We start from the raw sequence: 22,826 nt of genomic DNA on the forward strand, positions 1-22,826 counted from the left end.
GCCTTCGTGTTTTTCTGCCTTCTGAAACTGAACAATTTTATTTTCCATCGCTTATTGGATTTAAGTGTCGCCTGTGGATCAAAGAAAAAGCTAATGAAGTGATTTAAATGTTGATGTCATTTTTTTTATGTTGGACCGTTACATTGCTGCAGAGACATCCGACAAGGATCCATAATCCTAAAGCGTATCTTATTTAAACATCATCATCAGGGATAAAGTGTTACATGTTGTGTTGGTGACCAATACATTTTCTGAACCATTCACTGACGTCTTTTCATGATTTCAAGTACGAGCCTCATTCTCACTGGTTCGTCAGGTCAGCCACAGGATCTCCTCGCACAGCAAGAGCATCCTTTACCTCCCCCAGTGCTGCGGAATTAGAAAAAAAAAAAACGTGAGAGCATTTTGAAGACTCTGTTGAGAGTCAACGGGAGTCTGCTATGTGACCCAGCTGTCGGAGAAGCTCTGACCTTGTCGGAAGCTGCTTGTTCTCAGCTCTCAGCTGCTGGTTCTGAGCGGACAGGTGGACGGCGTCCTGCACAGCCTCCAGCAGCACGCTCCTGTATCTGCCCTCCGAGATCTTCCTCTGCTCCTCGCTGACTTGACGAAACGCCCTGAACACCTGTAGAACAGGTAAAAAAAAAGGAAATAAAAGGGCAGATTAACCCGGGGCCACAACTCAGAAACTAATATTTTTGTCTCACAGGAAGTGGCTACTAATACTTCTTAATTAGGTCTCATAAAAAGGACTGGAAAGTCCCCGCTTTGCCCATTCCTTACTGAGGCCTCCTGCTGGCTCGTTGCACAGCTTCCTCCTCTTCACCAGATAATGAGGCGGACTGTGAATCTTTAAACAGCATTTCGTGTTTGACCGAGGGGTTTCAGGCGGTCTGAGCCCACTCTAGACAATTTGCAGTCGGCGTTTACCTAGACACGCACGCCTTTGAACTTCAAAAGGTAAAAGAAACACCTTAAGGAAATAATTCCTGGATGAATTTGCAAACTTTTTTAACAAGTTTGGCTTCTGAGCTGCAGGTTCGATTTCATAAACGCCCCGAGGACTCGCATCTAAATGCTGCTCTGCATTCCAACCCAATATATCATATTTCCTAAATGTAGCCGCTCTCTCAACTAAAGACTTTGTAGCCGGTGTGTGTGTTTTTCTTTTTTTTTTTATTTCTTATGCAACCGCTCTTCTAACCCAAAAAGCACTCGATAAACAGCATTTTGTTGGCTTTAAACCTGATAAACTCCCACCTGCAGGCTCTCCTCCCTCAAACAATGCAGCTCTGTTTGGTGTCTGCGGTGCTGATCCTGAAGGTCGCTCTCCGCCTGCCGGGCCTCGGCACGAAGCGCCTCGATCTGCATCACCAGCACCCGCCTCTCTCTGCTCAGCACCAGCAGCTCCCTCTGAGGGCTTTCTGTCTGACGGAGCAATGCATGAAAACAGAGGATGAAAAAATGTGGGGGGGGGGGGGGGGGGGTAAAAATTCAAGGAAATGCCAGAGTCGATGTGGAAGTGCAGCCATTTCAGCCTTGCACTTCTTCAGACTGACTCAGCATCCTTAGCTCAGATAGATCACAAACAGAATGTTAAACAACGGGGCGTCTCATTATCTCACCGGCGGCTGCTCCTGCGCCAAGTCTCTCTCCATCTCCGCCACCTCCTCCTGGATTAATCTCGTGTGATCCTCCTTAAGTTGCCTCCTCCGCTCCTGTGCTTCATTGTATTCCGACTGAGACTAATCATTGAATCGGCAAAATAAACGTCTTAGTGTGTGTTGCCCACTAATCCAGGCACAAATCTTATTTAGACGTTGAAAAGACTCTGGACTAAGCCTTTTAAATGCGTTATCGGACCAGCGGTTGCATACGTTAAGCTTTCTGCAAATAGTCGCCCCTCAGAGGCAATAATTACAGCACTTTCTAACCGTTGCCCAATGAATTTCTAACTAGATGACGCTGAAGAGGGTTCTCACAAAGTTTTCAAGAGAGGGGCCACTTAACGGGAGTAGTGAGAATGCCATTTAAGAGGCTTATGAGTTTGTCGAGTGGAGAGAGAGAGAAAAAATAGCGATGGAAAGGAAACGAGCAAATGAAACAAGAAGAGATTTGCTCAGGGTTGATATTTGAAGTTGAGCTCTTTTGGGGGATTTTCTCCCATCTCTCCCTTAATGCTCTTATCAAAGCATTAAAACTGTTTAGTGTCAAAATATTGACCAAAATGTGAAAGTTTGTGGGATTATAAATGATCTCACCAGGCAATACCACTGCCTAACTCATCGAAGCATGCATAATGAGCCCCCCCCCCCCCCAACTCTGCATGATTTATTTTAAAATTACAGTATTTTAACTTCCTTAATTGGGGCAAAACCAACAAACGTTGATTCCTTGTTGAGCAAAAATATACGATTTTAAAAGTGCCACTTCCCTAAATCACCAAAACTGTCGTTCTGGTAATGTAGCTGCACGCTTTTGCAAGGAAATGTTGCTCAGCTGTCGGCTCAGTCGGCTGCTGCGTGGTGGAGCGGCAAAACAAAACCACTGCACAGCTGTAAAGGCATTGGATTCTAATGAGGTTGATTTAACATCATGGAAGCAAAGGGCGCTCTGTTGCATGCTTGGTGAGAGTGTCTTTATGATGGAAACAGCGTTTTATTAAACATGGGAGGTCGGTTGAGACGCGAGTTGCTTAAATCACCAACAGAAGCAAAGTGCCACAGCTGGAAAAAGCAGTTTTCAGAGGCTTGAATACCGGATATGTGGCTTTTGCCTGTCTTGTTGTAACGCCACGGAGAGAACCATAGACTCCAACGCTTAAAATGCGAAGGGAAAGACGGCCTGAAAATGCAGCAAGTGAGAAAATGCTGGGAAGACTGAGCAGCAGAAAGGAGGTCACAACTGAACAATGGGACGGTCTTTTGTTCTTAAACGTCTACAACATCTTAACAGCGTGAATTACTGTACGGACTGAAGTGACTCGTGGTGCCACGGTTAATTTATAACTGCGTATCTCTATGCCTCGCTGTAGTTAGTTTTTTTTGTTTATTCTAACATAAAAACCCAGGCCGAAGCTGACAATTAGAGCAGAACAAAGTAGGAACCTGCAGCAAAACGGCCCGCTGCTGCTAGTTTATCACTAAAAAAGTATAATCCAAGATGACCAGAGAGACTGAAAATGCTGCTGCTGCTGTTTATACAGTGAATATATATAAATAAATGTTTTATATCTCCCAGATCCATGTCTGCTTTATAACGCCAACTATTTTAGTGCAGAATGATCCTTAGTTTCAAAGTAGAGACAATTTGTTTGAAGTAACATCAAATTGAGAGACAAACAGAAGCAACACGGTGGTGCACTAAAGATAAGCAATCAATAAAATAACTATAAAGTATATAAACACCTTTACTGTTAGTGTTTTTGCCAAACAGTATTTGATTGATAGATTAATTATTAATGTACAGGTAGGAAACCTCCCTGTAGAGTTGACCAGATGACATTAAATGTCAGAATGAGACCAGAAGAAGGATCACGGAGCTAAAAGAACCCTTATTACAGAAAAAGAGAATATTTTGCCAAGACAATTATTCCCATTGTGATGTCATGCTGTGGAGCACTCATAGGGGCAGCCATTATATATCTTTATATCTATATATATCTATATATATATAAATATATATCTACATCTATATCTATATATATATATATATATATATACATCTATATCTATATATACATCTATATCTATATATATATATATATATATATATATATATATATATACTCAACACTGAAGTCTCAGTCTTGTTTTATTTCTGGTAATCCTGCCGTGTTTTTCCCTAAACTAGCAAAAAAAAAAAGCATGTAACGTGAAAATACAAGCTGAGCTCTGAATACCTTGAGCTCAATCAGTGACCAACACAGAGAGTTTGAGATGATTACTTGTTGAGAAAGTTGAGACTTTTCTGAAACGGCCCCATTCTTCAGCGTTTCTTCTCTGAGGGCCTCTTTCAGCTGTTGGATCCTGGTTACTCTCTCCTGGACTTTCTCCGGACTGCCTTTGCCTTCTGCAAATACCAGACGCGCACAGAGTACACAGTCATTGTCCTTATAATAATAATAATAATAATAATTAATTTAACACTTTCAATTTCAGCCTGTTACCCCTGATGTGGTCCTCCATTTCTTGTCTCAGCTTTTCCTGTAGATATTTAGCTGTTTCGCTCCTTTCTTTACGATCAGCGAGACAATCTAGAGAAAACTGCTGGCTGCCGACTGATGATCCCTGTCAAATTAAACAATATGACCCTTCATTGAGGGCAAATATGCAGTGGTTTGATGATATATTTACATTGTACCAAATCAAACCTTAATTTTGACTTTCATCTTCTCTGACTCCTCCCTCCTCTTCTCCCATGACTGGTTTTTCACGGCCTATTTTGGAGACAGCAGGATGGGCGTTTATCGCAGTGAATCGCATCCTGTAGTTTTCATCTAGCTGTGCTATCTACCTTCAGATGCTGCGTCAGCTGAGCTAACTTGTAAATGCTGTGAAGCTCACTCTCCCCTTGAACCATCACATCTTGTAGCTCCATGATGCTTTCACGAAGCTCTCGCTCAGCCGTCCTCGGATTCCACTGAACAGAAGTGGGCTTGGTGACTAATCCTCTCGCTTTCTGAGCCAAATGTAAAGCAGATTGAGTTTCATCACCCAGGAAACCTGAGGAGACGTAACGCCCAGAGTCAGATCGAAGTCACCGACCCCTCCCTGATGTTCGTAGCTCTTGTTTTTACCTTGAGGGTTGATGCAGTAGATGAGGAATGTCCTGTTGTTTCCTGTGAGTGCCTCTTTAAGCAGAGCATGAAGGAGGCTGTCGCTGACTGCAGGGGAAGGATTTAGGGTTTGGTCAAGGACCTTCAACAGTGGGGTGACCCTGAAAAAAACAACCTGCTTATGTTAGTAAGACCGATGTGGAATTAAGGAGCAGCAAGTAGAAAAGGTTTGTTACGGACCTGGAATAATGGCGCCTTCACATTACCCTGATTCTGTTACAGGTCGTATGTGAAAAGATTCCTGCCGCATCATCTACTTATATTTTTGCACCTGTATTTGTTACCTTTGTGTTTTCTCTGTTTTTCTTAGAAAGTACTCCTGGTCCGTGTTTCTTGTGGTGAGCTGTGTTTCTCTCCTAGACCAAACCCTTCATGTAGCTTTTTCCGCCATGTATTTTATGTACTTCTTGTCTTTACATCCCCATTAAATGCTCCTGGCTTTGTCTTTCAGTGTTTGTTTCCCATTTTCTTCCATATAAACTACCCTTGGGTAACGCCATACCTCTTTCCTAGATGGTTCCATTGAGTGAGCTATTGCTACTAGTAACTCTGTGTGATCACTTTTTCTTTTACTTAGATCATATGTTTGTGTTTAGTAGGAGTGTAATGGTACCCAAAAATCATGGTTCGGTGTCTTTCGATTTAAATTTTTTGACTTTGGTCAGCAGTAAACAAATAATTTTCTATTCTATTACTGGAATTAATTTGATTTTATGTTCTAAAACTGAAAAGGGTGAACAGATTGGAGATATGGTTGGATTCTTTCCAAGTAATAAACTAGTATAAGCAGGCAGAGCCAATTCCTGGATTTCAGTTTTATTTATATACACAAGGCACTTGTCATACCAAGGTACTTTACAAAGTAAATTTAAAAAAAATCATCCACAGGGTTTCCAAGGAAATGTGGATTGCTTCAAGTCATCGACAGGCAGACTTTACTCCTGAAAGAGCGTAGAGCCACAGTGGACAGTCGTATGCATTGTCAATGGCTTGACAACAATCCCTCATACTGAGCATGGATGAAGCGACAGTGGAGAGGAAAACTCCCCTTTAACAGGGAGAAAGCTCCAGCTGAACCAGAACCAGGCTCAGTGTGAACAGTCATCTGCCTCAACCGCCTGGGGATTAGAGAAGACAGAGCAGAGACACAAAAAGGACACATTGTTCCAGGAATCCTTTCTATGTTTTAATGTAATGGCAGATGATCTGCCTTCCCTGGATGTCACAGCTAACAGAACGCCAGACCAGGTGTACCTACTATGAAGGGAGAAAAAACAGAGACATAAAGTAACTCAGCAGAGTGAGAGAAATAAATCTGATGTCCTCCTGCAGCCTAAACCTGTAGCAGCATAACTACAGAGATACCTCAGGATAACCTAAGCCACTTTAACTATAAGCTTTGTCAAATAGGAACGTTTTAAGCCTAGTCTTAAGAGTAGACAGGGTGTCCTGTAGTTGTGTATCTGTCTATCCTGGATGGATAGACAGATACACAACTACATAACCGTTTGAAAACGTTTAAAATCTAAACATTGGATTGAATGTTTAGAGTGTGACCGTCCATATTTGAGAATAAAATGGGTTTAAACGTTGGGGTAGTTTTGAATAGTTGTACAGCCTAGTGTCCCAGCTGTACCTGAATGTAGCATGAGTTAAGATATTTTCAGTACCAGTACGTGTACAATTACACCCTGAGTGTTTGGTCGTCTTTACCTGCTGGTCAAAGACGCTAACAAAACTAATTCTTCCATTAACTTCTACTTTTATTCCTGGACCAATATTTCTGTGTTTTTATTTTTATTTCTATGGGTTGACCCATAGAAATAAAATGACTGACCAGTGTAAAGCGCTTTGGGGTCGTCACACTAGTGAAAGCATTACACAAGTACAAGCCATTTTCCCCTCGCTCCCTTACTGTCTTCTCAGTGGTGACAGACGGCTGCTCATACTGAGCATTTTCATCTCCGTGTTGCTGATTTTAAAAATAAATCTGTGAATGAATTCAAATCCCTTGTTTCAGTAAAGGTATGATTGTCAGAGAGAATGACATATCTGGGAGTCTCTGCAGGAATATGACAGGCCTTATGGGGAAAAAAATGCCAGCAGGCTTTTTTTTTTTTTTCCAAGAAAGCTCACGCTGTTAACACATTGTCTTGATTTATGTCACTAACTTCGTTGTCATTTTGTGTGTAAATAGAAACTGTGCTCTGAGACAGAGGGTGATGATGCACTGAACATGTACAATAAGGATAAAACATCTTGAAGAAATCGTTCAGTAAGACTGAAAGCTGTAGTTTCAGTCAAAAAGGCAATCCGTTAGTGAGAAATTTAAGCATGAAACCACGTAGCCTACATGATTATCAGCACACCATCTTCTACTTTGTTCAAAATTAATTTAGAATTCATCTTAGAAAAAAATCATTAGACATGATTCAATGATAAAAAGGTATAGTTTAGTTAAATTAGTTGTAATATAGAGAGCTTAAAATGTCAATTGAGGAATGATGCCATCCACAGTTGACACCTTCTTCTCTTTGACCCCCTTCTAAGCTGCTGGACTAATTTGTTGCAACCTTGTTTAGTGTTGGTTAATGGACTAAAAAAATTAGGAATATTCTTTACTCCTGTCTTATCATCAGTTTTAATATTTTTGTTTAATTTTTGGTTTGAATCCGTCACCCTGATAAATAAACGCAGACCAAACAGCATATTTATGGTGATAAAGGGCAATAAGGTAAAAATGCTCATTTATTCCTGTTATTGTCAGCTTTATTAGTGGTTTGACGTGATAGGCCCAAATAGAGACAGTCGCCTATGTTTGTATCATGACTGCTGTGGTCATTTTTGTATTTCTGTCAACGGCATTTGTTCTTTTCTGGGGACATTTTGATCATAACTAACGGCCCCTTAAAGCATTTTAAATTCTGTATTACACTTTAAATATAATTAAGATCATATGTATTTTAATTAATTTCAGTCACAAGCGATTTGAAGACGTCCTCCTTCTCAATACTGCTAGATCTGAACACAATCTTGAATGACTGCTGGTCTTGATTGCTACAAACCAAGCCGAATATGATCGTGTCACGCGTGTTCTGGACAGCTGATTACAGATCGGTGGCCATCGGTAGGTAAATATTTGTTCAGCCACTCAGACTCGTGTAACTGATACGTTCGGGCTCCGTGTCACCGACCCTCTGAGGTCAGTCCTGCTGGCTCCTCCGGCGAGGCTGAACAGCTGCAGTTTACTGCGACAGACATCCGACTCCACCTGCTCCGGATGGAGTTTCCACTCAGCTGTCACTGAGAAGAGGAAGCTGCATCTGAGGAAAACGTGCAACATCGACAACAAACATGATTAGTCTCTCTAAGACTGTTTTACAGTTCAATAACTATTAAATATATTGATTATAATTTTTCATTAATGCCTTTTAGAGGGCACTGATGAAATAGCCCACCGGGGGGGTCTTTGACTTACCGGCTGGAGACACTTCCTGCGCTGGCTTTCATTTTCTCCCTGCAGGTTTTATAGCAATCCCAAGCTTCCTCTGCTGAACATACACACACCTCACATAAACCTTCTACAACACTGAGAGAGAAAAAAAAGACAGATATTTGGTTTACGTTTCAGTCACATATGTATTAACTTGAGGCATTAGTTGTGTTTTGCTGTTTTTATTGGGTTTTTTTTTTTCTTTACACTATTTTAAATACCTGGGCTTTACATATTTTGTACATATGAGTTTTTGGGAAGCACTTCTCTATTTTTTTTTTTGTTTTATTTATTGACTTTACCTTGTTTAAAATAATTTGAGGGAATCTATATGTGCTTTTGCACAAAGTTAAACTTAAATTGACTTAATGCCTGGTACAGACCAGATCATCAGTATGTCATCAGAATGTTAAAACCTGTGACAGGATGGTTTTTCTTTTTATCATTAGTGAATCTTAGAATATAGAGTACAGTTAAAATAATAATTAAGAAGCCACTAATTTGATTCATTCTTTTTCATCAGGCAAGCTTTCTTGCAATCTTAAGATGGTCTTGGACAAATTTTTTCTCAAGGCTTTCTAAAGGTCTTTTTTTGCCACCTGGCCATGACTATATTGTGCAGTGTGTTCAAAAAGATGTTCTAGGCTTAGAAAATTATATAATCTGCCTACAGCAGCGATAAAGCATTCCACAGTTTTACTTCTGCAACAACAAAAGCTCCATGACCTCTGAGTTTGCCTTGAGCCTTTCAAACAGGTAAAAGCATCTGGCATTCTGACCCGAGTACAACTTAATACAATTGAGTGTAGCAGTTCAGCCAAGTAAAATCAAGCATAACTATAGAGAGAATGCAAAACGGATAAAATAATCTTCAAAATTATTTGTAAAAGGAATCCAAAATTGGAAAAATGTGCTCTCGCTTGCTTGTACCTGTTCAAAGCCTAGGTAATGGCAACAATAGTAAATGAGAGCAATCAAAGCGAGAGGCTGTTAAAGGAAAAGTCCGGTCAAAATCAGAATTCAAACTGCTGAAAGTACTTTAAATATATAATTATTACATACTGTTCAATAAATAAGTTTTTTATTTCGGCATGAAAACGGGTATTCGTTTACACATTTGTTCACACATTGTGTAAACATCAGGGTGTCATGATTAGTGATTTAGCCATTTTTTTGGCCAGTTTAACATTATATGGCACCAGGATGTTTTCATTTCAATTTTGAAGTGCACGAAAATAAAAAATGAAAATATTTTTTGTACAAGCATGTTTTTAATTGTGTCATTTATGCCAAAATTGCATATTAAAATGGCCAAATAGGCTTTTACACTTTCAGAAAAAAAAATTTAAATGAGCGATTAATTTGGGATTAATCTCGAGTAAACTTTTGAAATTATGCGATTGACTTTATTACCCTAATAATAATTAAAATGTAGGCCCTACACCTTTAAGCCTACAACCTAATTAAATGATCTTATTTGTATAACTTTTGTTTTCATTTGTTAACTGTTATAAGATGGTCCAACTGATTTAATTCATTTCTCGTCTTTCAGGCAGGGCCTTGCCCTCTTGATGATGCTGATTAGGACAAGAGTAATACATCAACCGAGTATCCACCAACCAAACAAAACCAGCATTTGGTCTTGTCTTGGTGTTTGTGTGGAAGCTGCAACTTGATGACTGTAGACGAATTGTGTTGCTGTCGTGAAATAGACCAGATTATGGAAAAAACTGATGACTATTCACAACAGGCTTACATTATGATGATGGAGGTAGTGCAAACCATTTGCCTGAATGATGCTGTGGTAATAACCATGTGTCAATTATATAATAATGAAATGCCACCAAATCCAGCACCAAACAGACTTATGCGGCTGGCAGCGTATACAGTTCACTCTATGGCTGTACGACATGCTTGACAAAAAAAAAAAAAAAAAAAATAGATGGGTCATACCATCTTGTGTAGTTCTTGCCATTAGGAAAAAATATCCTAGTGATGATGGAGTTTATCTTGGGTTTGGTTTAAAGAAGCTGACAATGATGGCTAGGTTTTTTTTGGGGGGGGGGGGGGGGGGTTTGTATGTTGAACTAATAAAAGATACATGTAAAATGTATATAATGTGTCATTTTTAATCTTAGCATGGTGAAAAAATTTCTAATCGTAACCCTAAAGTGAAAAATGCCCCATGTCATATTCTGAATTAGTCTGCAAATGTATAGTAAATTTCAGGATGAAGCTTGTAATCCAAAGTCCTCACCAAAGCATGTATTATTTGTTACCGCGCAGATACTAATTTTCACTATAACTAGAAAACTGTGCCTAGAAGGCACCGACTGCTCTGTATTATATATGCAACCACAAATTATATACCCTGATATGTACTTAGCTTACGAAACAAACAAAAATATATAATACAAGGTTTAAAAATAGGAACACCCACAGAAATTTAGTCTTCACTTTTAATTTTTTTGGGCCAGGTGGATCCATAACACATAAATAAGGCCTATAAAAAGATTTGGCTGTTTTTACTTATCTGGAAAAAAAAATAATCTGAACCTATTTATCTATTCAGATATACTTAGTTTTTTCCCCCCATGCTTTTTAATAATTGACTTTCAAACAGAGGACACATGCCCAAAAGTATAGGTACATTTCAAAAGACAGAAAAGGTAACTGGAACAAAAGGTTATCAATGGAAAAATTAGGAAGATTTATTTTACTCAACATGCAATCACTGTCTTAATAGTCCTTGATAAATCTAATGTGCTGGCTCTTCAAGAGTTCATTTGTTGGGGGCCTTGCAACTGACATAAGTCCAGTAGTGTCAAGGGCTGGAGATTCACACATGTGAGCTCTTTCTTGATTCAACGGCAGTGAGAGGTGGACGTGAGAGGCATCATCTCTGGTGTTTCTCGGCTGTAACAGTGGTCACGTGTGATTTCATGTCGACTGACTGTTCCTGTCCAGACTGGCCACCCATCATAATGGGACAGTAGCTGACACTGTACACCTGTGTCACATGTCTCTATTTTATCAAACTGTGTTGCTGAATCACAGAAACTCCGTTTTTTCCTTTTTGGTGGTTTTTTGGTGGACACTGGGCCGCTCCTTTCTTGAACAGTAACACTTTTCCTGTCGCCATTAGCACCTGTACATCCAAGAGCTTCAGCAACCTTAAACAGACACATGTAAGTATTAATTTCTAAAAAGAACATGTTTGATATAAGCCATATCCATAACATATTTTTTTTATCAAAATTTTAAACATATTTTTAGGATTGTGGATCAAAATCAAGTGACATGGAATTGGTGTTATTAACACAATGCTGAAATAACAAGAAGAACTTGTGATTGCCTAGAATAGCTTGAATAATAAAACTAGATAATTACCACGAGACGACGTTCGCGTAAGAGGCTACGATTGATTGACAAAGTTCTTTTCTTTCTTTCTTTTGTAAAACAGAACACTGTGGGGACGGCAGTGGGTGTGAGTCTCCTTTTATTTGCTAGTCGTCTTTCCTCTCCATAGATTTCAGCTACAACATGAAAGTAAAAAAAAAGTTAGGCCCACAGTTCAGATTCATGTACAATATCAATTCACACACATTTTATTAAAATAACACTAAAATTGCCTTGAAACCATACATGAAACTGCCTTGCATGATCAATTGGCTATCATTAAGTTACAGCGGAGAATGTCAACAATAACTGCATTACGGTCAACGGGCAATAATTCATTTAAATAATATCATATGGCTAGGGCTATATATGTGACAGTATCTCCATGGCATGACAGAGAGAGGCAATTCTGTACACATGCAAGACCCTTGAGTCAGAACTTTTATGCGTGTGAAAAAAAATTAAAACCTTCTGGAAAAAAGGCTTGTGCCCATGCCATATAATTCACTATCTATTTTAATGGTAGATTATGATCTTAAATAAATATGATTTTTCACAAGTTTCCCTAAGCCCAAAAACAAGGCCAGCCACCGACCGAGGCAAGCCGGCCAAGATGTTTTCGTTCACAACGCACTTGGTCGGACTATCGATTAGTTGCAAATTCTACAGATTTGGTACATCTATCAGTGAAACCATTTGAAAAACAACATAGTTTTGAAGATGAAAGGGGCCTTTACTGCAATACTGTCGTTGACTTTGTTGTTAACACTGGTACTGCTTGATTTTGTGTATCTGTTTTTGGCTTCTAAAATATAAATAATGTGTAAGCAAATGTGTAAATAAATACCTGTTTTCATACTGAAATGTTTTGTTTTTTTTACCTCTTAAACAAAGATAGACGTGGTATTAAGCATTTACATCTAAAGTAATACTAATTATACATTTTAGAGACATAAAAAGACAACAAATAAGCATTAAAGTAAGGTTTATGTGTTGGGTTCTGCAATGTTATCATAGAATAAAAACTCATCTTTAGAACCAATCTCTGCTCAAAATAGTGATTTGCCTAATCTAATTTCAGCAGTTATTACAGCCGTAAACTGCAGAAAATACGAGCAGAGCTGCTCCTTCTGCTTTTACTCACTCGGCTCCTATGTCAGGATGAGCTCCAGTGCGTTACGAGGCGGAGGGATATTTCAGCTGGTCACGCTGAGTGTCTGTAGTGCGGCAGCGTCACGTAGTTTAGAGCCGAAACAATCGACTTCACTTCCAGAAACAAGCCCAAAAAACTGCAACCCTCAACTCATGAAATGTACAAGCGACTTTAGAAAAAAGAAGCCTAAAGACGCATAAAATAAGTGGGCTTAGCAACAGTGAGCACGGGTCTGCTATACTAGTCTCTAGCAATTTTGGAACAACGGAAGCCGCCGAGGGAAAAAAAAAACCCAGTCCAGAGGATTTTTTTTGGGGGGGGGGGGGGCATTAATGCGGTTAACGCGCGTAAAAAAATAATAATAAAAACGCCGTTAAAATTGACAGTCCTACTTCTAACAGATATTGTTTTGGTCTGCATATAGTGCTCAACAAAAAAACACCTCGTGGTGAATTTTTGCTTATGGAGATCCGCAGAGCTGCAGCGGACAGCAGAGGCTTTGTTCCCCTCGCTTCTGAAGCCCTGACTTAGGCGGATGCACGGGGGAAAAACATGGCAAGACAGCTGTGGTGGTCTGCACATCAGGCTAAAGACTAATCCACACAGACCAGCTCTGCCCAGACAATGGACAAAGTTATAAGGCACATTACATATTATTTCCAAGTGTGTCGTATCACTCCGCCCCTCTGGTCGGGTAACCAAATGTCCCCGCAAATTCTACATTATTAAAAAAAAGAAAAACCTACCCAAAATCCTCGCTCTTACGTCATCTTCAAAACATTCTTCCTCGAAATGCTGGCTACAGATGACATGTTTTCTTTCTGGCCAGAAGTTTGATGGTAAATCCTTCCTCTTCAGGTTGGCAATCCAACGACGAACCCGTGGTGGATCGTGAGTCGGAAAGGTGAAATAATTTATACTTTTTTCACTTTTACCTGTCGTGTTGGAACATCCAACGGCCATACAAGTGGGCATTATCGCTTTAACAATAATTAAATCCTCTGGAAATCCGAAATAACTGTGTACAACAGCTCCAACTGAATTAGGTTGTGAAGCTCAGTGCCTCACCGCACAGAGACGTCACAGGATATGAGGTCGTCGTCGTCGTCTTTTTCCTCGTCTTCTTCTTCTTCTTCTTCTTCTTCTTCTTCTTCTTCTTCTTCTTCTTCTTCTTCTTCTTCTTCTTCTTCTTCTTCTTCTTCTTCTTCTTCTTCTTCTTCTTCTCTTTTTTTAAAATGGCGGTGGCAAACAATTAGGTGCATTACCGCCACCTTCCACACTGGAGTATGGATCAGACAATCTGTTATATTCTCCCCAAAATACCCGTTCTTCTTAGAAAACTAAAAATACTCCGAAAAACTACATCCCCAGATGATCTCTGAAACAATTCCCTTATATGTAATTTATTTTTATTCCTGCCTAACTCTCTATGCAACATCTCTCTTTCCTGAGCATATTTATTACATTCTAAAAAAAATATGTTGTGCTGTTTCTAATTTCCCACAACAATTACAACACCCTGTATTATGCTTATTAATTATTTTAAGAGTACTATTTAATCCTGTATGTCCGAATCTTATTCTAGTTATAATATCTTCTTTTTTAATTCTATCACAATTCCCCAACCTTTTTTTAATACTATTATAAACCTAGCATTCCCTTCTTTAGCCCACTGTTCTTGCCATTTCTTCTTGAAATACATTTTAATAATATTCTTTATCTCATTTTTACTTGTTTTAATATTGAAATAAACAATATCCTTTTTTACAGCACTCTTAGCAAAACTATCAGCCAACTCATTCCCTATAACACCAATGTGAGCAGGAATCCAAATTAATTTAACATGAGAACCACCATTTCTAATCCTAAAAATTGAGTGAAAAACATCCAATATAATATCTTGCCTTGATTCTGAATTAAACTCTAGAAGATGTGATGTCAGGTGGTCATTATTGCCCATATATGGGCAATAATGACCTCCCCCAGACTCATTATTATTAATATTATTTGTGATTTTTATTGGCGGGTGACATTTAACGTTAAGATGTATTATCGCCATCAACTATGCTGGAGTGTGGACCAGAGTATCTCCTTTTAATCTAAATTCTTATATATAATCCTGTTTCCTTCAAAACAACTGCTCTATTTATTTTATGTTTAATTAATATCTTATTAAGTTTTAATGTCTCTATATCATATTTCTTAATTTATTGTTTTATCTTCTCTCTACTTACTGCATATTTTTCACAATGAGTTATTACATGTTCTACTGTTTCCATATCCATACCACACTCACAACTACCTGTTGGACGTTTACCTATCAGATGTAAAGTTTTATTTATTCCAGTACATCCAAGCTGCAATCATGTCATTACTACTTGTTCTTTTCAATTTTCTCCTATTATTTCCATATTCCCTACTTTCTTTTGTATTTGAAATAAATGCCGACCTTTAGTTCATTCCTCCCACAATTGTTGCCATTCAGATTTAATTTTGCTCTTAATAATTAATTTGATCTCAGATTTACAATACGCTATTTCCATAATTCTACTTTGTTTTAAAGACACCTTAGCTAAATAATCTGCCATATCGTTCCCTTCTATATCTTTATGAGCAGATATCCACATAAACCTAATCTTTGTTTCAGTTTGTGTCATTCTAAATAAAACTTCATAAATTTCATAAACCAACTCCATACGACTTTCAGATGAGACATTTAAAATAGACATTAGTGATGACAATGAATCTGAACATATAAGAACTTTTTCAATTTTAGTTTGCTCTACCCACTGTAAGGCCATGAGTATCGCTAACATTTCCACTGTAAACACAGCTAAATGGTCAGATGTTCTTTGTTTCATAAATACACCTAGTTCAGGAATAGCATAAACAAATCCTGTTTTATTTGAAACTAAATCTTTTGAGCCATCTGTATATATAATTGTAAAGGATTTATACATATTCTCTATTCTGTCATTTACAAAATCACCCAGACTCAGTGATTGAGACGACAATTTATGCTTTTATTTTTTTACTGATTAATGCCATATTCATTAAATCACCACTAACGTATTAGTTTTAGGTATAGATAATGATCCACTGATTTTTCCTTATTGGCCGGACTTTTCCTTTAGCGCATACCTGATGTTCTCAAGGTTGACTTTATGTGTAGTGTACTGTTCTGTAAACCAGTTCAACTGGAAAAAAAGCAATTTTTTCTCCTTTTGTATTTACAGAACAATTAGATTTTGGGTGAGAGTCAATTTTCACACCTAAATATGTGGGAAAAAAATATTTTCTCATATGGGTACAGGAAGGCAAGAGGGAAAAAGGTGATCCTGCTGGTGTTGTTGGGTCCAAACAGCATGACTTCCTTCTCATTCTCTCTAAAATTCATAACGTCTTGTGCCATCCATCTCCTGATGTCCACAAGGTACTCCAGGGCAGAACACATGCTGTGTCCTTCAGTGGTGGAATAAAGATGACAGCAAACTACATAAACATGAAAGAAAAGGCTATTTCTGAAAAAGAGTGCCCACGTCGCAGCAGGTACGATGAAAAAAAGAAAAAGGTCTAAAAACGATTCCCTGTGGGACTCCCCATGGGAGGTCAGCAGAAATGGAGATAAAATCATTGATGCAGACACAAAATATTCTATCCCAGAGACAACATCTATCCATCCAAGCTCTTGTAAGTAAGAAAGTTTAGCTACTGGGAGGCAAACTATGAAACTATGCTTACAAATTTAAATTAGTATGGTACACAGGTACATAAGTGTAACATACCTCCCGAGGACGGGATGTGCTCCAAGCTGTAAAGTGTCTTTGTTGAGGCTGACGACATCCACTGCACTCCCGTCTGGGTAAAACTGCCAAAGAAAAGCAATTTTCTAAGTCATGTTAACTCTAAGCTGCTTTGGGGATACGCTTTTTCAGCAGCAGGACAAACCTGGAGAAACGACACAGAGAGGAAGGACTCTGCCCTTTGTTGTCTGGCCGCGCAACTAAACACATTTGTCAAGACCTGAAACAAGGTCGGAGTTTCAGAATACGGTGAAGACAAAAACATGAAATCTGCTGATGTATAGATTAAATATTATACTCCACCTGACCAATGACACCTTTGTCCATCAGGGCTCCGACCGTCTCTGTGGGCGCTCCACACATCAGCAGCACTACGTTATAGCCGCTCGATATGAGCTCGGTCACAGGCTGCAGGAGCTCAGAGTGAAGACTCTGCATGTTTAGGTCCAGATTGTTAGTTTTTAGTGGCAACGAGAGAGTAAAGAGGCCTAAATTGATTGGTGTATAAGACAGAACAGGTGCATCAGAGCGTGGAAACGGTTTTACCTCCGTAGTGTCAGCTGTTACAACCTGATCGAATGTGAAGGACTTTGGCTCCTAAAACACACACGTTTGATCAGCGGCACTTTCTAGAAAACATTTTTATTTATTTTTTAAACTGGATTCTGATGCAGGAATGAGTTTACCTCATTTGCTGCAGGTTTGTAGTTAATTTCACATCCTTCAACAGCAAAAGCTCCACCGTCTGCATCTTCTGTGAAGCCAAGAGGACATGTAAACCTTTAACTCGGCACTCAAACACAAAGCAGTTCACAGATCTCTGTATTTTATTCACCTGGGCTTGCAGTCAGCACAACCCCCACTCTCACCGTCTCAGCCCCCCCACACATCTATCAGAGGATGGAGATCAGTAACCACTGTTATCAGAAACTCAACAAGACAAGTTTTTGCTCATTTAAAATAACTCCACCATCACAGATATAAAAGCTGCTATAGAAGGACCGTATTAAATATAGACTTACAGGTTTGATTGCTGTGGCCATCCGGAGCGTGTGGCTCTGCACGGCCGCTTTCTGACCTGGATTTTATTACAGCCGGGTGAATTATTAATGAGGCCCAATCTACTTTCGCTGGTTTAAATTATGAGGCTGCAGTTTCAAAGATGGATTTTTTTTTTTTTAAAGGTCACTTCTGAGCTTTGTGATGGGCAGGCACCAGTCGTTTTAAAAATGTATAAAAAACTATTTAAAATATTTAATTTCTGGAAAAGAGAGTTAAGCCCAAAATTATTCGTGTCCCGGGAAGATTTAGGTGTGAGGTAATCTTAATTCTACCAACATGTTTCTTGTGGCTCTGTGATGGATTGTCCAGGATGAACCCAACCTTGATTTAAAGGCGCTTAGGGTTTCAGCTTTTTTATTGTGATAGGCACCAGCCAAGCAGGTATAGAAAATGGTTGGATGGACGTGGAACTTGGTGATATGGCTCAAAAATAAGATCTCCAATTTTATTATACCAAATCCGATTAATCCATTTATTTTCCTCCTTTTTGTTTAAAAAAAAAAAAAATCAGTAGATTCATTTCAAAACGTGCTTTTATGTCAAGCATTTCGTCTGGGAGTTGACCTGAATTACTAAATACAAGCTGTGAAACATGCTGATAAAACAAGATGGCGGCCCTGCCGGGGAAACAATGAAAATATAACAAAATGTTTGCTGCTAGTGTTTTTACACAGTGAGCTGAGAACAGGCTTCACTTCAAACTAACTTGAGAAAATTAGTAAATTAAAGTGCCTCGTATTATGGTTAAAAAAAAGTTTCCTCTTTACAATATTTTGACAATATAAAGTTCCTAAACATATATTCAGCGTTGAATGCTGCTCTCTTCATGGAAACAACAGTGAGTGCAGTGGCAAAATAAAACCCAGATTTTCCAAAAATTAAATCCTAAAAACATTGTAAAATTTTTTACTAATCGATAAAATCTATTTATCGCCAAGCCCTAGGTGTTTCTTCTGATAGGAAGAAATATTAATATTTTGGATTATGGTGATGGCATGAAGAAGGCCTTACAAATCTCAAAATATAACAACACCAAAGATTAATCATGAAAATAATCAGAGGAAACGTGAAAAAGGCTGGTTTAGCAACTATAAGAATGGTTTGGTAGCTGTAATCCCAATAACATTATTTTCATTGATCGTTGAGAAGGGGACCTTTCCAGGGTGTTCAAGGTTCCCTCCTCTGACCCAATGCTGAACATAGGAACCACCAACCCTACACGAATAAATGATGGATGGCTGGACAGATGGATGGTGGTGTGTATGGCCACACATGCTTACATCCATGCTTAATGAGATGATGGACGGTGACCTGGTGTATCTCCTCCCACACCCTGACCAGGGCATCATTGAGCTCTGAAGTGCAGCCTGGTGGCATCAGATGGGTCTAAATATGACATCTCAGAGATGTTCAATTTGATTTAGGTTAGAGTGGAGGCCAGTCGATGGCATCAATTTCTTTATCCTGGGTCATCATCATGCAGCAGGAGGAACCCAGGACTCACTGCACCAGTGAAGGGTCTACTCCAGACCCTTTAACCACTGACACATGATTATTATCCTGGTTCTCTGCATGAGGACGTTGGGGTCCTCAGACCACCCTCATGAAGTCTGTTTCTAACGGTTTGGTCAGAGGCCTGCTGGCGGTCACTTTGTAGGGCTCTGGCAGTAATCATCCTGGTCCTCCTCTGACAATGGAGCGGATCTCCTCATGTTATGGGACTCTGCTGGGAGACACAGCAACCTGGCAGCAGCACGTAGTGATGTGCCATCTGGTGGAGCTGGACTGCCGAGCAACCTCTTTAAGGTCCAGGTATCGCCTCATGCTACCAGTAGTGACCACTGATCCTGGGCAAATGCAAAACTACTGAAAAGCTGTCAAACAAGTAGTAAAATATTATATCTGTGTCCTCCACCTACAGAATTATTCCTGTTTTTGGTCGTCTCATTGTCGCCCATTAGTTCAACCTGTTGTTAACTGATTAATTGCTGAAACAACCGACATTGATTAATAACCTTCTACTAAACTTACTTGATTACTCTAATTAAAAACTGTTACTTTATTTGTAGCAGTGTATTTTAAATGTATGTCATATTCAAACGTAAATGAAAAAATGAATATATTATGTTTGATACACCTTTCACCGTATTGTATTATATTTAATAGATTGTCCGTCCCCCCTCCCCCCTCCCCCATTAAGAAACCAACTCTTGGCTGAATAAAAATCATTTTCAATCTAATCTGCTGGGTTGTGAATAAATTTGAGCTTAAACTGCATCATCTAAGCCAAAGCTGCTTTGCTGATGTGTTACACAGACATTTTCTGGCAAATCTCTCGCAGACGTACCATATGCTCTGTCCACAGACGTGATGGGTCCTCACTAATGAGTGCAGCTCTCAGCGTTGGGAACAACATCCAAGCTGCTCCAGAGTATTTACATCCCCAAATCCCACAAATGTTATTTGTTGTTCCAGCTGAAATTTATTCTTGCCCTACCTTAGTTTTGGATGTTCTTACTCCACGTGTGTGCAAATAGTGGGACAGACAACTTTGAGATTTTTTAATTATAAATGCTTGTTTTATGTTAAACATGAGCTGCCTGGAGAGTTAAAACCGGTGTTGAAGTTGTACATAATGTAAGAGTGGATGGAATCACTTATGAAGGACACATGGTCTCCCAAATGTGGCAGATTTTTTTATTATCTTTGTATCTTTCATTAGTATTTAAAACACCTTGTGATCACAACATGGTTGCAGTTTAGATCCTTGTTCATTTAATGAACGTTTAATAATTACCTTTGACCTGGACTATGAATCAAGGAGAATGTTATATTTTTTATCTTTTATGTAAGAAGAAAAGCATTTGTAAAATTGAATAAGAATCAAGGTAATCTGCATGCTTCCAAGTTCTTAAAAACAAAGATGAAACTAATTATTGCAATGTTGTTCAACCAGTGGATTTGGTGGAACATACTCTGACAATTTTATTGAGGCAGATTTAATATAAATATCCTGAAGTACATTCGGTGTCGATTTAACAGCTAAAAGACATTTAAAAACTGCATGAATTCAAACCAAAAGGTCAGAGCTGACACATCCACAGCTTCTGCTGTCCACATGCTTACATTATCTTGGACAAGATACTGAACCTTGAAAATAGCCTTCATCAGCTCATCGGTGCATCAAGACGACTAAGATTAAAAGCAGCTCAATCCTCCCTTTATATCTGGCAGCACAGAAACAAAAAGGCCGAGCTTCTCTGCTTTGCACTATAGTTCACTAAAACATCTCAGAATCTCTATTTCAAACTTCCCCCCTGTCATTGCAAAACATGTTAATAGGAGGAACAAAGATTGTGTTTCATTTCCCCGTATGCATCTTTGTGCTGACTCTGTGGCTCCTCTCCAGCCCAGGCACCGCTGAAGTATGCCTGTGACGACATCGAAAAGTCACAAACTAGTCGGTGTTTCGGAGCAAATGCTCAATGTTCGGTAAAAAGTCGCCACAGTTGAGGACTGCAGGGACTGTTTGAAGATGAAAGAGGAGGAGAGGAGGAGAAAGGAGAGGTCAGTCAGTCCTTCCTGAAAAGCATCACTATGAATACAGGATTGTTACTTCTGGTATTTTTAGATTCCATTATTCCAAACCGATTTCTGCGCTGCTTTTAAAGCACGCTTCCACCAGAGGAAATGTATGTGTTCGTTCGACAGGCCAACCGGTCTTTTTTTTTTAGCCCAGACCACAGCGGAGGGGAAGCGGACACAGGAAATGGCTTCATTTGCATATTCATAGAAATACTAGATTACGCAAAGCTTTAATCTAAACCCATTTAAAGCAAATTCAAATATGCATATTTAATGAATTCAGGTTCGTTGCGTAATATCAGTAGAACCACTGCAAGTTTCAGCGGAGGAACTGAAAATAGACAACACAGGATCCAGGACTTAGCAATGCCATTGCATCTAATCACTCATATGTTTATTCAGGCCTTATTTCATGAATACCTTTAACAGACGTTTAACCTAAAGACATTGGGACGAATAATGTGATTGTTGTAAAGGAAAATCTTTATTTCCACTTCTTACTATACACTTTAAAAGAAAAGAAAAAAAAACACCTCCTCACATGTCTCCATCGTTTTAAAATGGCAAGTTAACCAAAAGTATGAGATCAAAAAAAAAAAAAATTATTCTCAGTTCAACAATCTAAAGTTCACTCAATGTCAGGCAGGTGAAACTGGAACTGCACCACAAATTTATTTTTTGTATTTTGTAATATGGGTGAACCGACCATTTAAAGCTTTCATCAAAAACAAATATACGATGTAACCTCACAAAGGGTTTGTCAAATTATATGTTACATAAATCAAGACCCCTAAGAAATAGTGATTAAAAGCATTAATGTAACAGGCCATACTAATGATTTTAATTCCAAGCAGTCGGCAAAAGGAAAAGCATAAAGTGATTACATGGAAGGGAAGCTCATTGCGACGTTACGCAGCTACGATTCGGATAGCGTCCAACTCTAGATAACCAGTTTCACGAGTCTGCAAAGATAGAGTGGATGAAAGAAACGCTTTGCTTCTGGCTTCGTTTATTTGGCTTTGTCTTCTGAAAGACAAAAAGAGAGACAAAGTTCATCAGAACCAAACATTCCCTCAGATATCAGGGTAACTGGATAAAAATCTTTATCTAAAGGACCCCACCGTCTACGTCGAAGGTCTTCTGCATCAGTCTTGGCATAGCCATCATGCGACGGTATCCTGCACCTAAATTTGTTCACAAGTTAAGAAGGAAAGTGAATTATTTCCACTTGTATAAGGGCTACACAGAAACGTGAGCTTTTATCCGAGTCTGCTACCTCTGTGACAGTCGGGGCGGCCGCGGATTGCGGTGCCCTCGATGGGGGTGCCGTACTCGTCCACGCACCAGCAGAAGCCGGTGGCGTGCCAGCACTGCATGGGCTTGTAGCGGCCCTGCTCATCGCACTGGGGCTTGTATTTGCCAATCTTGGCTCGGATGCTGCCTCCATCTGGCATTTGGTCTGGATCATAGAGGCTGAAAGTGAAAGATTGTGGTTTT

At 39.2% G+C, this 22,826-nt stretch overlaps 3 protein-coding genes across 3 annotated transcripts in view; all 3 read right to left on the reverse strand.

Annotated features, from left to right (window-relative positions):
- Positions 1-102: 102 nt before the first annotated feature.
- LOC105924194 (inner centromere protein) lies at positions 103-14,003 on the reverse strand. The gene is made up of 12 exons (XM_021324703.2): positions 13,948-14,003; positions 8,313-8,423; positions 8,029-8,157; positions 4,796-4,935; positions 4,513-4,721; positions 4,370-4,435; positions 4,166-4,286; positions 3,944-4,068; positions 1,623-1,742; positions 1,258-1,425; positions 471-622; positions 103-369 (listed from the first exon to the last, which is right to left on the reverse strand). Exons 2-12 carry the CDS (start codon positions 8,342-8,344, stop codon positions 318-320), a joined length of 1,314 nt encoding a protein of 437 aa, XP_021180378.2. The 5' UTR covers positions 8,345-8,423; positions 13,948-14,003; the 3' UTR covers positions 103-317.
- LOC118557540 (kinesin-like protein KIF17) lies at positions 9,862-17,572 on the reverse strand. Its single transcript, XM_036127691.1, has 7 exons — positions 17,518-17,572; positions 17,369-17,436; positions 17,229-17,279; positions 16,986-17,114; positions 16,828-16,902; positions 16,665-16,747; positions 9,862-9,904 (listed from the first exon to the last, which is right to left on the reverse strand). The coding sequence occupies exons 1-7, from the start codon at positions 17,570-17,572 to the stop codon at positions 9,862-9,864; spliced, it is 504 nt and encodes a 167-aa protein (XP_035983584.1).
- Positions 17,573-21,689: 4,117 nt separating this feature from the next.
- Positions 21,690-22,826, reverse strand: part of cd74a (CD74 molecule, major histocompatibility complex, class II invariant chain a) — a 26,539-nt gene continuing 25,402 nt past the window's right edge. The window contains exons 7-9 of the mRNA XM_036127175.1: positions 22,606-22,802; positions 22,451-22,513; positions 21,690-22,355 (exon numbers count right to left, since the gene is read on the reverse strand). Of these exons, the coding sequence (XP_035983068.1) occupies positions 22,493-22,513; positions 22,606-22,802 (218 nt within the window). The 3' untranslated portion in view covers positions 21,690-22,355; positions 22,451-22,492. The remainder of the gene's footprint in view (positions 22,356-22,450; positions 22,514-22,605; positions 22,803-22,826) is intronic.

This window comes from Fundulus heteroclitus, chromosome 23 (genome assembly GCF_011125445.2).
Source record: "Fundulus heteroclitus isolate FHET01 chromosome 23, MU-UCD_Fhet_4.1, whole genome shotgun sequence".
NCBI lineage: Eukaryota > Metazoa > Chordata > Actinopteri > Cyprinodontiformes > Fundulidae > Fundulus > Fundulus heteroclitus.